The sequence below is a fragment of the Accipiter gentilis genome, chromosome 22 (assembly GCF_929443795.1).
Source record: "Accipiter gentilis chromosome 22, bAccGen1.1, whole genome shotgun sequence".
Taxonomy (NCBI): domain Eukaryota; kingdom Metazoa; phylum Chordata; class Aves; order Accipitriformes; family Accipitridae; genus Astur; species Astur gentilis.
The window spans coordinates 16114675-16130209 of record NC_064901.1 but is presented as its reverse complement, the minus strand read 5'-3'; the positions used below and the strand labels follow the sequence as shown (position 1 = coordinate 16130209).

Below are 15535 nucleotides of genomic sequence, written 5' to 3'. Positions count from 1 at the left end.
TCTCTGTATTTTCTCAACTGCTTAGACCAAAACCACAGCCCAGATCTTGGAGCCAAATGCATCAATTTGTACATCCATGAAAGACTGCTGAATACCAAACAGAATAAAGATGACAGCTGGCTGGGATGAATTAACAGAAGAAATTAGAGGTTCCCCAGTTATGGTTTGGGGAAACAGAAACATCCCTCATCACACATCGACTGTGGCCTTCTGGACACAAAAAAGGATGCTATCTGAAATTATTTTATAGCCTACACTTCAAGTCCCGCAACACTGGAAAGCAGAAGGATAGCTACAAGGAAGAAAGAATGAAACAAGAACAGACAGTGAGGGACTGCAGCCTAGTTAAAAGAAACCTTTTTTTCTTTTGTTTTTATGATGGAACATTACCTGAATTTCTTATACTGGAGCTGTTCAGTTTGGAATCTTTGATGACCAAGTGCTTAATCCAAAGGGTGGGTGCCGTGATTTCTGAAAGAGAAAAAATAACTACCTTAAAGAAACTACAGCAACTACTGAATACACATGGTTGTTACTCATGAGGACAAGATGTTTGCTACTATCATGCCTTAACCGATTCATCATCTTTGTAGAGATCAGGTCATCCCCTGGTGAGGTCTTCCACCTCTTATGAACCACTATTTGTAAATCTTCCACAAGGTTATCTCATTATCTTCCTGTTCCAGAGTACCTCTCTGCCAGCAAAACATTTTTTTCCCCTCCCTCTACCCCCCACTTCCTAAATTCTCAAGTCTGAAGCCTTTCTCCTCAACACATAGAGATCTCAAAGGTTATGTTCTGTGCTATAGTATATATTGGTTTCCAGATTAAAAAAAAAGTCAATTCAGACCTTAAATATTGCTTTAACAGCCCAAGAAGAGCTGACCACAGTCAGTTCCCTAAAACAAGCAACAACAAAATCCGAAATAAATAGGCAGAGAAATGAAGATATTTCTGGAAAGACTTAAAAGGAATTCTGTTAAAGAAACAAGTTCTTCTTAGAAAAGCGTGTCTGATGCACTACAACCAAGACATCCAAACGTAAATGTGTGGGAAAAAATGTGCTTAGAGCACCTCCTCCGAGGTGTTACAATCAACTTCAAAACACAGCAGAACTTGCCCTAAGCCACAGAAATGACACAACATCAGCACTCGATTAGAACTGAGCAAAGCAGTACTCGATACCATGGGCTAGAGCTCCTAAAGTGACATTTTCAGAACTGATATTTTTTAAAAAATTTTCAGTTTCCACAAAAGCATGCCTTTAATACTAGATCCTGGAGTTTGTCTTAAGTTCCTCTAAGAAGTTTTTACAAGAGTTTTCCTGCTCCCTTGTTGATATTTACATGGATCTGCTCAGCAAGGGAGAAGCTGACTGACTGCAATAGAAACTGATTACACATTATAAGAGCATGCAGGAAAAATGAAAGAGAATTTTTCCTTCCTAAATGTTTTCAGTTACATTGATTGTAGGCATTATTGTCATCATGTTCAGGACACTTTTTTCATATGGAAATATAGGCTGAACACTGATATTCCAGCAGTAGTAAAAGTTTGCTAAACAAAGATTGCCATATCTACTGGTTTCACTACACTATTTTATTATCACTCAGTGATGATGTGTTCCTATAAATACATATTCCCATAGACTTTGGGCCTTTTGGGGGGAGAACTACATCAAATTAAACAACGAGTGAGAGGTAGAAAGGGGGAAAACACAAAAGTAGAAAAAGTCCAAAGTGCTAGATGCAAACTCCTAAATCTGGGATGAAATTTAGCTCTGACTCTGTACTGTATGGACTGGGTACGTCTACAGCTGAAAAACGAGGGACAACCAAAGTCAATAGATGACAAAGAATGGGTCAGGGCCTTTAGAGACACAATGGTACATATCTTTAAATGAGATTGAAAGGTGCAGGAAAAGGAATTGTGAGAAAAGAGGAGAAAGGAAAAGAAAAGGAAATGAATCCTTTGGAATCTACCATAAAAATGTATTTTCCATCCACTTAGCCTGGACATTTTTTGGAATACAGGTAAGCAACACAGACTCCTCTGAACAACAGATTTGTGGAAAGAGTAGATTCCCACTGAGTTAAGAGGTGAAGTTTACCAAAAAGAGAAAATGTTTAAAGAAATTATTCTTTAGGAAATGAATACAACTTGTACATTGAAACTAAATGGAGGGTGCATGCAAAGAAAATGGGGGGGGGATTTTTTTAATTTAAAACCATAGCAAGGACCATTAATAAAATACTCTTCTGCAGAGGAGAATCTTGTCCTAAGAGGAGATTCACTATAAACATCACTGAGATCTGCATTGTAATGAAGTGAAATAATTTTTAAAGAGATGGCTGCTTTATGATTCAAACCTTGGACAGGAAAGTTTAAGTTATCTGATCTACATTATCTCTGGCACTGCTCTGTTATGCCCTCAGGCAGGATAGTAGGGAGTGGGAGGGGAACTTATTATGCCCGAAATGTGAATTTTCATTATCCTCTAATGTAGGTGAAAACATGAGAAAGGTGAACCTTCATCTTGGAGATATTGAGGTCCAAGAAGTATCACACATTTCAGAGGCAGCTGAGTGTATTTAATGCCCTTTGAAAAAAGTCAGCCCTTTGTGGAGTGTAGGTAGGCACCCAAAAACAAAGCATGAAAATAAATTCCACATTTTTATTGTCCATTCATGTTGCTATCAGCTCTACCCTGGTTCCCTGACTTTGAATACACAGGTTTTCAGGAGCCCAGCAGATCTCAAACCCACTGAAATTGAATGGTATTTGGACTTTAACTCCTTTGAACACCTATGAAGAGTCCAGACCTGACAGGTGAATGGAGAACTGTTTTGCCCTTTTCTGTCATCTGACATGTGTGTCAGACACCAAGTACAAGCCATTCCTCAAGAAGACCTACCCAAGATACTGGGAGAGTATTCTAGTGAAGTATCATGACATGTTTGCTCAGACAGAATCAAGTGATTGTTCAGGATGACATCCTGAGGTGTCTAGTCCAACCTTGTCTTCCAGGCAGGTTCAGCTACAAGAAAAGATCAGGTTGCTCATGGCTTTATCCAACTGGCTCGAAACAGAAGGACAGAATATCACCTCTCTGGGCAATCTGTTCCACTGTCTCATTGTCTTCACGGTGACTAAGTTTTTCCTTACATCCAGTCCAAACATTTTGTTTCAGTTTACAACTGTTGTCTCTCATCATGCATTACTGTGAACAGCCTTCTTGATAAACTTCCCTGTAGGTATTGGAAAGCTGCTATTGGGTCACCTTTAAGTCTTCTCTTCTCCAGGCTAAATGCTTCTTACACTCTTCCTGATGTACCCACTTTAAGCTACTTTTGGAGACAGTACGCTCAAAGGTGGTGGATTACACAAACTTTTGGTCAGACCCAGAATGGATTTTCTTGTGCTTAGTGCTACAACCACCACTGAAATCTAGTTAGTCCTATTTTACTAAGAGGGATGACAAAAACAGAGAGTGACAAACTTAGCAGAGGTTGTTCATTGATGCATAGCTTGATTAACCTGCCTGTCATATTCTCTTCTTCCAAGTCATAAGGACGCTGCTAATACAACAGGAAGCCATTTTATTACTCATTCTCTCGAAAAGTCTAGGAGATAAGGTCTTGCATAATGTATTGCAAGATTTGTGAGAGGCAATCTTTCATCGTACAGTCCAAGCCCATTTATAAGACTTGATTTCACCTACAAATCAAAGTGAAGGTTTTTGATTGAAAATGTTTTTCATAGAAGAAAGGATAAGATTTTTTTCAGACTCTGCCTGTCACCAGAAAGACCAGAAAAGGTCTGTTCACTACATCATTTCTCAAGAACTTTGCCCAGTTCTATCTGAATGACCAAAACATTGAGTCTCTCCTAGAAGGAGCTTCTGAACGGGCTGTGTTAACCCAATCAGCTCACTCCTGCATTTTACTAGTGCATTCATTCCTTTGAATGTCTATGGGCACCCTCTCAGGGGAAAATTTAAAGGCCAGAAGTTTGTGATTACAAACAGCAATTTAATACAACATCAGTTTGCTGCCAGGCGGAACTTTCTTTTGATATAAACAAGAGATAGTCAGCAAGGCTTCGGTCTCCTTTGTTTATTTGAGAATACTTTTTGCTCTAAGGGCTTTGCTTTGTTTCTTACAGCTCACAAGGAGATTCTTACAAACCCACAATCACTAAATAGAGGTGACAGGACTACAGTATCTTGCCATTAAATAAGCTTATTTTAGCAACAAAACCCCCCCACCTCATCACCTGTTTTTACAAAGCGGCAGGAGTTATCAACAGCACTACCTACTCTTGCTCAGTAGTCTCCATTTCTGCCTTTGATCCAGTTTAAAAAAAAAGAGTGTAACGTACAGCAGTTGAGTATGAAATGCATAGGCTTTCCCTCACTGCCTTATGGTCCACAGTTTCAGATGGGTCACAAGAGTGATTCAGACTTCAGCCCATAGCTTGACTATAATGGTTGTGGATTTAAATCTGTAGAAAACATGCACTACTTCTAAACAACATGCAAGATATAAGCAGCTGCTAATAGGCCCATTTGCTACCCAAGGACCACTATCCCCACTAGTATTTATGTTTGTATGTGTAAAAGGCTTGAACCCTCTGTGATGACAGCCATTTTATCCTTGTTTCAAGGCTTCCAAGGGACTAAGGTCTGATATTCCCTCTCCAAAATAATACAATTGCAAGATCAGCCCATTTGAGAAGGAAACTGCCTTGGTGGGCTCTGAATTAAGTGGGCCCAGGACACTGACTTCATTTGCTTAAATAGTATGTGCGTCAATGAAAGTAATTGCTAAATAAAGAAACCTCCCAGCAATTTTCTTCCAAGTCAACATTCACAAGCTGTGGTTTAGCACTACCCTCCCTTTCGTGAAGCTGTAATGCATTGCAGAGGTTATGAAACTGCCAGCATTGGTATCATGAGGGTGGAGAGAGTGAGGAGGTAAGGACAATCTAAAGAAAGTTGCCATTTCTGACTTGATGCACTTTTTTTTGCCATGACACCTTTTCCTCTAAGGTTACCCCAGGAATCTGGTCAACTGCTGTTATTGTTGGATTCCAGGGAAGAGGGGAGGATGTAAAAGGATTAGGGAAAATGCCTGAGGTCCCAAGGGCACTGTGAAATTTGGATAACTTATGAGATTCACCAGTTTTTCTGCTTTGCAGGATAAAGAAAGCATTTGAGCCATAAATCCTAGGCAGAACAGAGAGGGAAGTAGCTTTTCTTTGTTGTTATTTTAAGGTATGCTCTTACCTTCTCCATCGAAAATAGGCTGGGTTTCCATGGTAGGCGTTGGCTTCGAACCGTCATCTGAATTGAGGGTTAAAAAGAATCGAAAAGAAACTACCATTATTGAGGTAAATACTATCTACTCTCCAGTACTGTTGAATGATTGGGATTTGTACATGGCCCGGCCAAGTCCAGAAGAGAGAGAAGACAGACAGAACGAAAACAGTTTACACTAACGGCAATAACATTTACATAGCAAGCATGCATCAAGCACTATCCTTAGACTTAAAAGAAGCCTCCCCACCTCCCTCCCCTCTCCCTCCACAAACCATTGGTGTGCATCACCTGGCAGTCTCCCCTTGTTGCACTGATCAGGCAATCACCTTTTTTGTTTCAGGTGGCTATATATCCCACACAGGTCATTTCCTGAGACAGCAAAGGTCTGGAGATTGCTGTCCCACTGTGTCTTTCTCCTTATTCTTTTTGCTCAAAAGAAAACCTCTTCTTCTGAAACTTACCCATGCAGAACCTGGCACCAGCATTCACTGAAGAGCTGTTAGAAAGGGATGGTCAATAGCAAATCTTTTTTTCTTACAATGTCTGCATCAAGGTGTTCTCTAATTGCAGTGGTGTGGCAGTGTCTTCTAATTGCAAAATCGTGGAAAAAGAACTTCTCTTATATTAGTTTTTTTGTGTGCAAGAGCTCTCCATGTCTTCTGACCACAAGTCTTTCATAATTAAAAGATTCAACCAAAAAAGATTCCACAGGAAATATAAATCTCAATATTCAGAGATGGACCACAGGGGAAAGTATTCAGTTTACACTCTCTTCGGCTTAGTATGCCTATCCATCGTATCTACAGGCCCAGCTTGGATTCAGGCTGAGTCTAATTTCCTCAGTGCTCAGAAGGATCTGGATTTCAAGCCCCAGCTTGGAGCATCTTTACACAGCACTAGAACAGTGGCATAGCTTTAAGTGAGGCAAAACTTTTGACTGTGGGCATGCTAAGCTGGAACAAACTATAGAGGAATGTCTTTTGTTACACTGCAAGAATAGAAAATAGAATATTGCATTCTATTGCATTAGAAAACAGAATATAGAATATGGGATCTAAACTAAGGTGAGATTAGCCTAGAATTGCTTTTCTTTTCCTTTTTGGAATACAGTGACTTTTAAAACTTACAATTTGTAAAAACTACTTTTTGCATATTTTATAGGCAAAGATGACACTAGGCATCAGCAAGGTGGGCAGCAACCTAAAATGTAAAGTCACCCAGCAAAAATCAGGAGGGAGGAGTCCATTCCAGAAAAGCCAGGCTTGCCACCATCTCCACGACAACAAGATGCACAGGGCAGACAACATTTGAAGGAAAGGTGCTTGGGACTTCCCCTCCTAGAGGTAGCAATAACTGCCCTCAGCCTTCCTTTATATTAGTTATATTAGTAAGAGACCATTGGAAAGGGAAGGGAAGGGCAGAAATGGAAAACAGAGGCTTGTAGACTATTTTTCCACCCATACTCGATTTGCAGTTTTATAAACTGAGCAAAAGCCTGAACACCTCTTCCACAGATCATTAATTTCATGCATTTCCACAGAAAGCAATCTAATTCACAGAAAGCAAAAATGTGCTGGTAATTCCACTTCAACCTCAGAGATCCACTGAAGTAAAGGAGGTTGACAGAAATGAGCAAGAGAGACCCTGTTGTCATTTTCCCTCTTCGTCATCACTTAACTGCAAGCAAAGCAAAAAATATTTGAAAGAAAAAATACTTACCACTCCTCAGTCAACTCTTGTTCTGAGTTTTCCTGTTATTAGGTATTACGAGTAACATGGATAAGCAGTATTTTTCTTTAAAAGTTTGAGCAACTGATTTCTTGGAAAAATTCCCTGAATTTTGCTTACTTTAGAAGAAGGAAGATTTTGCCCTTTAAAGAATCTTTGGATAAAAGTAAATAGTTGATCTTCACTTTTTTGTCAGAATAGGTTGCTCTGCTTCTGCAAGATGCTAGAAAACACAGCTATGGGTTGTTATTTAATTAGGATGGCACTTCACACTTTAATGAAGCAGTGAGCAATATGTAATCAGCATGATTTGCTTTACAGATTGAGAAACCAACCCAAAACTGCAAAAGATAGTCATAGAACAACTGGAAAGGTAATTCTCAAGTTCTATAAAATAGGAAGAGACCTGGCATAAAAAAAAATTACCAGTATAAGTTTATTCCTACTGTTCTCATGAATGCTTCTGCACCAAGTAATTACAGAATTGCTTTTCAGATTTAAAGCAGTAACCCAGAAGCCAACGATGGACGAAAATTAAAAGTGGATCTGAGCCACAGCACTTTTTCCAAACCATTATGTGAACTTTGGCAGAACTTGGGACACTTCAGGTTCAGGGGGTTTCTTCCAGGCTCACGTGTGTGTGTGAAGAACAGAGACGGTAGCAATTACAATTTGGGAAAGACATTCTTCTTAAAGAAAGAGAATTTTGTAGCAGTTTTTGTATAAAGTTAGCCATTAAGCTACTGGAGAGTATTAAACAGTGACAGAATAAATGCAGCAAACCCCCAAAATACCAAAGTAACCATTGAACTGAGGGGTTTAAGATATTCTCAGTAAAACGGCTCTGAGCTACACAGTCATTTCCTCACCGGGTTACTAAGGCCAAATTGTCACTAAGTCCACATTGTAGCAGCACCCAGTACAGTATTAAGGGTTTTGCAAATAGAGGGAAGTATAATTACTCCCCTGTTGTTCAAGCAAGTACAGTTCTTTCATCACACATACAAGAAAAAATACAATAGACAAGAGCCCTGTAATTACATTCACCATATTTCAAAAATCAAAAGCCAGGGATATTTCTGATTATTTTTTTAAAGGTCATGAAATAGTCACATAAAAGACAAAAATTGCACTTTATTAAAAACACCATGCTCACTTCCCAGCTGCCAGCTTCTTACTCTGAAACTACCAAATCTATTTCTTAAACTGGAGAATTCTCAGTAGGTCTCAGTGTTTTAAATTAGCTTATGGCAAGAAGTTTCATTGCCGTTCCCTTTGGGCAGAACCACCACCCTAATACTTGTCTACTCTCATTTGATTTTTCCTCTCACTCAATACACTCTTCTTCACTCCGAACATTTGTTCCACTGGCCTGTTTGCTCCTGGTAAACAAGGAGTAAGTTCTATTTTACATACCTGAAAGTTTTGAACAAATATTTTGCATTCCTTAAAGAAGCATTTTAACATAGAACAGAAAAACCAAGTTATTTCAGAGACCTGGGGTCTCCTGTGATATTATACGAGATGTACAGGATATTGTTACTTTGGAGCCAAAGGTAATGAAGCGTGTTCATCAGGTACAATCTATTCCTTTCTTCAAAAAGCTATTAAATTCCACGCTTTTCCAAAAAGGTGTGTAACTGCAATAGTTCCTCATGCAGAGCATGTCACAGAGGGATCAAAGAGGTCAAGTGCTTCCTAATCGCTCCAGATGGAAATGCTTCCAGACCAGAAACTCACATACTGCAGAACCATCAAAGATAATTTCCTTTGGTTGCAGAATATTCTCAAAGCCTTGATGAAGAGTGCATTGGCATCCTTCCCTTCCATGTTTTACAACCCAACATGAATACCCACTTTTTTTTTCCAAGACAACCACTGAATACAGACAGCATCACTCAACAGAATGCCTCCCAATGGACATTGTTTTAAAGCCCTAGAACTCCTTTCCAGTAAGCCTCCTTTTCCTAGGGTACACTTGCAAAAGTTGAACTGATTTTTCTGTCTCAATTGGTGTCAACTTAAAAATGGTATTTTAATCTTATCACTGGTAAGAGTGAAACAGGCAGGTCCAAACAACTCTCCCTAAACCATTTTCACATTAAGACACCATGGCTATAAGCCAGAAGCCCACTTGCACTACTACTATCAGAGACTCATAAGCTTAAGAACAGTTTTTGTTGCGTTAGCCTGACAATAACTCAAACCAGCAACAATTACTTGCGTGTCCAGATCTACTGCCAGTGGTGGGCAATAACTCTTTACGCTCCCACTAGGACCCCCCTCCCTTAACCTTATCCTTACAGAATATCTAGCAAGCATCCACATCTGGAATGACTGTAATGTACACTGGGGTTGAGGGACAAGGAGATTCAGTTCATGTAAAAGATGACTGTTAAAGTGATCTTTTTACTCTGAAGGACAGTCACTGAGGCCATGAGCAACTCAAGTTATGTCAAGAGAGAAGTAAACTCCCTGACATAAATTACTATGGAAGAATGTGAATTAACTGCCTGCTGCTGTGAATCACTGTTCTTGCCTCAAGCCACCTAAGAGAAGCTGGAGAAAGGGGATAAGTTAGGTGATTTAACTTCCCATATCACATCTCCTACCCAGGAAAATACACCCACTGCAAAAGTCATCTGTATACTTGCATCACCTCCTTAAGAGACCAAGATCTATAGTCTTCCTAAGCAATCTCAACCTTTGGTACATCACTTGTGTGTTCTCACTGGAATCCATGAAACACTCTGTAAACATTTCTACCATTTTAAAGAGTGCTAGTGTTTATGGGGTCAACCATCAAGGCCCTGTACAAAATCTAGTCTTTTTTAAGTCTACATCAACAGTTCCCAGGCTTTGAGTCACCTGACAGAATAAGATGATGACAATTTTAAGTGCATAGCTCTGCCCTGGGAGGAGGCAGCCTTTTTCCAGCGTCAAGTGGTTCCTCCACTTACCATCATACGGTTTGGGGTGAGCGATTACAGAGCATAACTGAAGCTAAATAGGCAACTTGGGGGACAGATAGCCAGGACAATGAGTGAATTCTTAGCATGTCCTGTTCAATGCAGCAAAGCCCACTTTTAGTGAGTGTCAAACCAATGGTAAGGGAGAAGAGCTTTCCTAGACTTCTGAGGGATTTAAGTCATACATACATCTTTCTGTGGCTTTAGTAGCTCTGGTCAGATGCAACAAAGACCTGCCAGGTCAACTCAAGCTCCCTGTATCTGTGCAGTTCCTGAGTCTTGAAGATGCAATTTTACAACTTTGACATTTCTATGTATTACCCCCAGGCTTGAGGGTGTTGTTTTAAATATTAAATAAAAAGACAACAAAACCTGTGTTTGTACTACATGGGGTCTTACACAAAAATACACGTCCCTTCCAGTATCGTAGGGGTGGAGCAAATGGTTGCCTTAATCACAATACTTCCCTACATCAAGTGAAAAAGTTTCAGCAAGTCATAATTGATTTAATAGTCTATGCAACTTTTATGCAGAGACATATATCGCCAATATAAAAGCAGAAAGTTAGCACTCATGCCAAAAAAATGTGAAATTCTTACAATCCAGCCAAATCAAGATAATTTTTTGCCAAGCAGCTGAAATAGAAATGCACCAGTGCAGATAGACTCCCCTGCCAGGTTTTCACACCCCTTTGCATAGAATCGGTTGGAAAAGACCTTTAAGATCATCGAGTCCAACCACTTCTACACATGGAGATCCCACAGCTGTTAAGAAAACAACCAAACTTTTTAAACCAAATCAGTAAAAGCAAATTCTCACTCTTTATTGCCTTCATTTTAAGAAACAGCAACAATGTGCTACCTTTGGATATAACAACGCACAAACAATTGGACACGGACCAAAATATGGAAAAGTTTTGCTTAAAAAGGTGAAAACGTGCTTAAGTGCAGAACATGAAAGGGTCCTGTGTGGCTTAAGGAGCTCTTAACTGCAAAGGTTGACTTGCACTGTCACTGCAGTGATTTTTCCCTTCCTACATGAACTATTCTGTATGCCGTACAGGCACTGTTTACTTCGGCGCTGCATTCCAGGCATCATCCAGATAGGATAAGGAGCCTTCCCCTGTGCCTTCTGGAAGGCATTAGTTCCCCCCGCTTCCTCCTCACATCTCCCTCACAGGTGCATCAACATGAAAAAAGCCACTCAAGCCCTGAGGACTTTGTGGTCCAATGTAGTCAGTGCATTTGTATGGCAGCACAATTCTTTGCCCTGCAAGAAAGCCTATCCCACGCACAGACAGCTGGAAGTAACTCTGACCCCCGTGACACAATTCAAAGCCTCCTCTGTTTGGCTTTTTGATTCCTGATTGACACATTCACTGCCAGGCGGAGATAAATGCTGCTAGGAGGACAATGTTGATCCGCTCCGACTATTCTTGTGAAGGACTTTTTCAGAATAATAAACAAAAAACATTGGTGTGCTTAAGTGTCTGAATAGAACTGGAGATAGACATAGAGAGGGGACCGGAGTGCTTTACAGAGGCTGGCAAGTCGATTGAAGAGTTAATTGTCTGGATGTACAATGAGTTTATTCTGACCGCAAACAAAGAGCTCCCTCTTCCTGGGCCTGGTCCTTCAAAAGCAAACGTGTCAAAAGGGGTCTGGAGTAGCACTCTGTATTAATAGCAATGCTCTAGTCTCTGGGATTCAATGGCTTTAAAACTGTTCAATCCTGAGATTCAGATAGGATCTCTCTAAAATCCGAAGACCTCTTTTACTGCTTAAGTTCTCAAGGTACTTTTACAGTAATTAGCCAAAACAAACCTGCCCTCTAACTTCTCATTCTTTGTAGCTTTCAAATGGCTCCTTTTGAAAAATAAAGGCACAGCAAGATATTACGCTTCAGACACACTGCTGTAGACACCTTCCCCAAAATGAGATCCAGTTTTATATTATTTCAATTATGTGTCATTTAACAGGAGTCAGTTTCAACAAAACAAGTGGCCCTGAATGTCTCATACTTGGGAAGATACAGAATCCCAGTCCACATCTGGACCTGCATTTCAGAGCTTGCACTATAATAGGTCAAACCAATGCTATGTCCAAATACACACCCTGCCTCTGGGAAAGTTCAGATCCAGATTCAGATTTGAACTTTGCAGGTTGAACCAAGCCCTATGGTAATTACCACTTAAATACCTGACTCACTGCTGTAAGTTATGCAAAACTTTCTGGGGAGGAAAAAAAAAATAAATCTTCATAGTACTGCTGCATCGAGGACAATGCAGCTTCAAACTAAGCCATTATACTTTGCCACTTCGATGGCAAAACTCTTATGGATTTTGGTGCCAACGCAGAGAGACATACATGTTATTCTAGGAAGAAGCACCAGTCATGAAGGCTCAGAGAATTAAGCTGAGTTGGTTGTGAACTTTCTAGTGATGGAAAGTTGTTTCAGTACTTGTGAAAAGTTTTTTTAACCCACTCATAGAAATGTAGCATTCCAAATAATATTTCTCCTCAGGTATACAGGCATGTTTCCACCAAGTAGAAGACAGAGCAAGACCTTAGAATAACTAAAGCCAGCATTTAGAGCACTCACCTAATTCACACTTGAGATAGCTTGAGAAAGGGGAGAGCAAAGGGTAAGATCCCAGCTATAGTGCTATCAACTAATTTGGGAGGACAGCAGGGAGCCACAAGTCTATGTGATCTCCTTTTTGTTCTAGCAAGTAATAAATGAGGGGTTCAAAACCTCAAAACCTGTGAAATAAGATTTCTTGGCTTTCAGCCAGTTTCTCCCCAAACTGTGAACAGTAAACCACAATCTTAACCAATTCTGCAGGCTTGCAGTTTTGGACAAGAAGCAGCAGTATCTCTCAAGTAGCCTGAATACAGAAGTAATTCAGAACAAGGAACCTGCACACAGTCCTGCTGTTTTGAACTTAACTAGAATTTTCAGTTCATTTTTGGGCCAAAGCCTGACACAGAGGTCCTCTTTTCTATCAAAGCAATCTGTCCATATAAGATGGGCAGAGAAGCAGATGATGAGATTTCAGTTTGGTTACAGAGCATTTCTAAGGTCAAATGCAAGGAAGTCTGGATGGAGAAGGCCTGTCATTGCACACAGGCTCACCTTATGCAGTTTTACAATTTTCAGCCAAGGTCCTACCCAAAAGGCAAAATAGGTCTCTTCAAAGATTTGGAAGTAATGGGAAAATAGATGCCCAAGGCCAGATTTGAACCTTATCTGCTAAAAAGGAGAAGCAGGTAACAAAGGTCAGGGTAGTTTGAGACCATCTCCAGTTTAGAGTTGCACAAAAAGCTTTATTTTGATCAATGTGGAATCACTCTCAAGCTGTGAAGGCATTCCCCCCCGCCATCTTCAGAGACGTGTTATTTCCACCCTCCCCCAACACCCCCCGCAGCAGTTTCATTTGTGAAGCTAGACAGAAATCACGTGGCATCGTATGACTTGGAAATACACCCTGTTGTCATCAGCCCTGACCCACAGAACCAAGCCTTAACTCCTTCAGTTATGTCCTTGCCCCAAAGAGAATGGCAACTAGCTTGGCAATGGTTTTAATTGTCTTGATTTAAGCCAAAATCTTCAATTCACTCTCAGAGTGGCTCAAATTGCCAGGAGAAGAAAGGAAAAAAAGGGAAAAAAATTTTAAAAGAACCTGCTTATCACCCCTTCAAAGGCTCTTGAGGGAGCTACTAAGATGCAAGTCATATATATTTTTGTTAATCTACCATTTCCACTGTATCAGATTTGACCATTTCTCCCTTTGAGCCACATTCCTCCCTTCCCTCATAGGCAAAGTGTCATAATCCCTTGGAAGAAGGCAGTATTTCCCTGGTATTGCTGCATCTTTTCTATCCTGCTGCTGTTCTTGCCACCCTGCTGAGATAATAAAAAAAGTCATTTCTTAATGACTGTATAAACTATGCAATGCTTTTATCTTGAAAAACAAGCATATTCCCAATCCCACAGTGTCAGAATTCACCCTCCTTTGTATTTTTCATACACCTCATGAAAACAGCTAGGCAGCAGCAGGGACAACACTAAAATCCCTCTTTGGCCTAGAGTCCGTTGGCCCCACTGTACAGCTTGCCTAGAAACGCTACATGTAAATGCCATATATTTACATGTAAACCTGTTTATTTCACAGCATATAATTTCAGAACATAGCATTTTGCAGCACACAAGCTGCAAGCCCATCCTCACCAGCCACACAAGTATGGTTAAAAAACACTAGTTCAACTGCTTGTTAAGGAATGAGAAGTGGAGCAAAGCTCAGAGCCCCAGCTCAGTTCCCAGGCTCTGCTTCGGTCATCTGGCAAGTTTTCAGACAGGATCGCAGCCTGCCCGTCACAGCAGCCTGATGTTTCACAGCTTCTAGCAACGTTCTGCACGGCTAAAGATGAGAACCTGCGACCATCACTGAGTGTGGCTATTTTACTTATATACCAGCAGTAATTTCAGTGGCGTAAAAAGCTCAGCTCCAGTGACACATGGGAAGGCTATCGGAATACCTTAAAACCTAAAGAACTCTTATAGGCTGCAGAAAGAGGCTCTCTATAGAAGTAAAGAATATTTTTCTTTCAGATGCATACTTACCTGTCCTTCAAAAAAGTCTAATGTCATCCCCCTACTGATACACATACCCAAGGAGAAATGGATGAATACCTAAAAGAACCAAGGGGACTGGATGGCTTCTGGGACTGGTCATAACACATAGCATCAAAAACTACCTGTTACCAAAAATCATGACTACCTGATGCTTGCTGAAGAATCGTGACATATTTCCTAATGGACAATGGCAGCTGGCTGTGGAGATGGCACTCTGTTTCAAAACTGAGTCTCCAAGGCTCATTTTGACCAGCAGACACCTTCACGGGTCAACTGGCATAGAAAAGCTTTCCTGTGGTAAATGCAACCCAGCAATTATACAGCTGTAAATCCAGCATTTTTTCAGACAGAACACAATAAAACAGAGCAGCAATATTATAAGGGCTGGGCAAATCACAGTCCTCCTTCAGCAAGAGTTGGAGTACGCACTATTAGGAATGTTTGTTGGGGTTTTTTTCCAGAGCAGAAACACCTCCAAAGTGTCAGTGTTACTTACACTGTGGAGTGAGTGATGAGATCAAAGAATCAGCAATAGCCAGCATTGAGAAAGCTTAAAAATAGACTGAAAGAGAGGAAGAAGAGGAAGAGGCTTACGTTTTTTATAGCTTCCTACTTGGTAGAAGAATATATTTTTATCTCACCCCTTAAGCACTAGAAGTATGATAGATACTGAAGGATTTTAAACCACAGTATCTTAATTTTGAACCATCTTCCATTTGGCTCACTGCCTTGAGTGACATTTGAAATAAAACAGGGAGCAAAAAAGTTTCCGCACAAAGAAATATTTCACTTAAGACACCATATCTCATAGCAAGATTTTAGCACTTCACATTGCCCCAAACTTGGAGAGAAGTTTGCAGAAAGCTCTATAGCACTGTCAACA

The 15535-nt window shown here is 40.3% G+C and overlaps 1 protein-coding gene across 4 annotated transcripts in view; it reads right to left on the bottom strand.

Moving 5' to 3' along the window:
* Positions 1–15535, bottom strand: part of SMOC1 (SPARC related modular calcium binding 1) — a 138615-nt gene that overhangs the window by 47998 nt on the left and 75082 nt on the right. For 2 of the 4 annotated variants that reach the window (XM_049825888.1, XM_049825890.1), the window contains exons 6-7: positions 5288–5377; positions 391–471 (exon numbers count right to left, since the gene is read on the bottom strand). In XM_049825888.1, coding sequence (XP_049681845.1) covers positions 391–471; positions 5288–5377 — 171 coding nt within the window. The remainder of the gene's footprint in view (positions 1–390; positions 472–5287; positions 5378–15535) is intronic. The other 2 variants (XM_049825889.1, XM_049825891.1) reach the window with 2 other exon arrangements.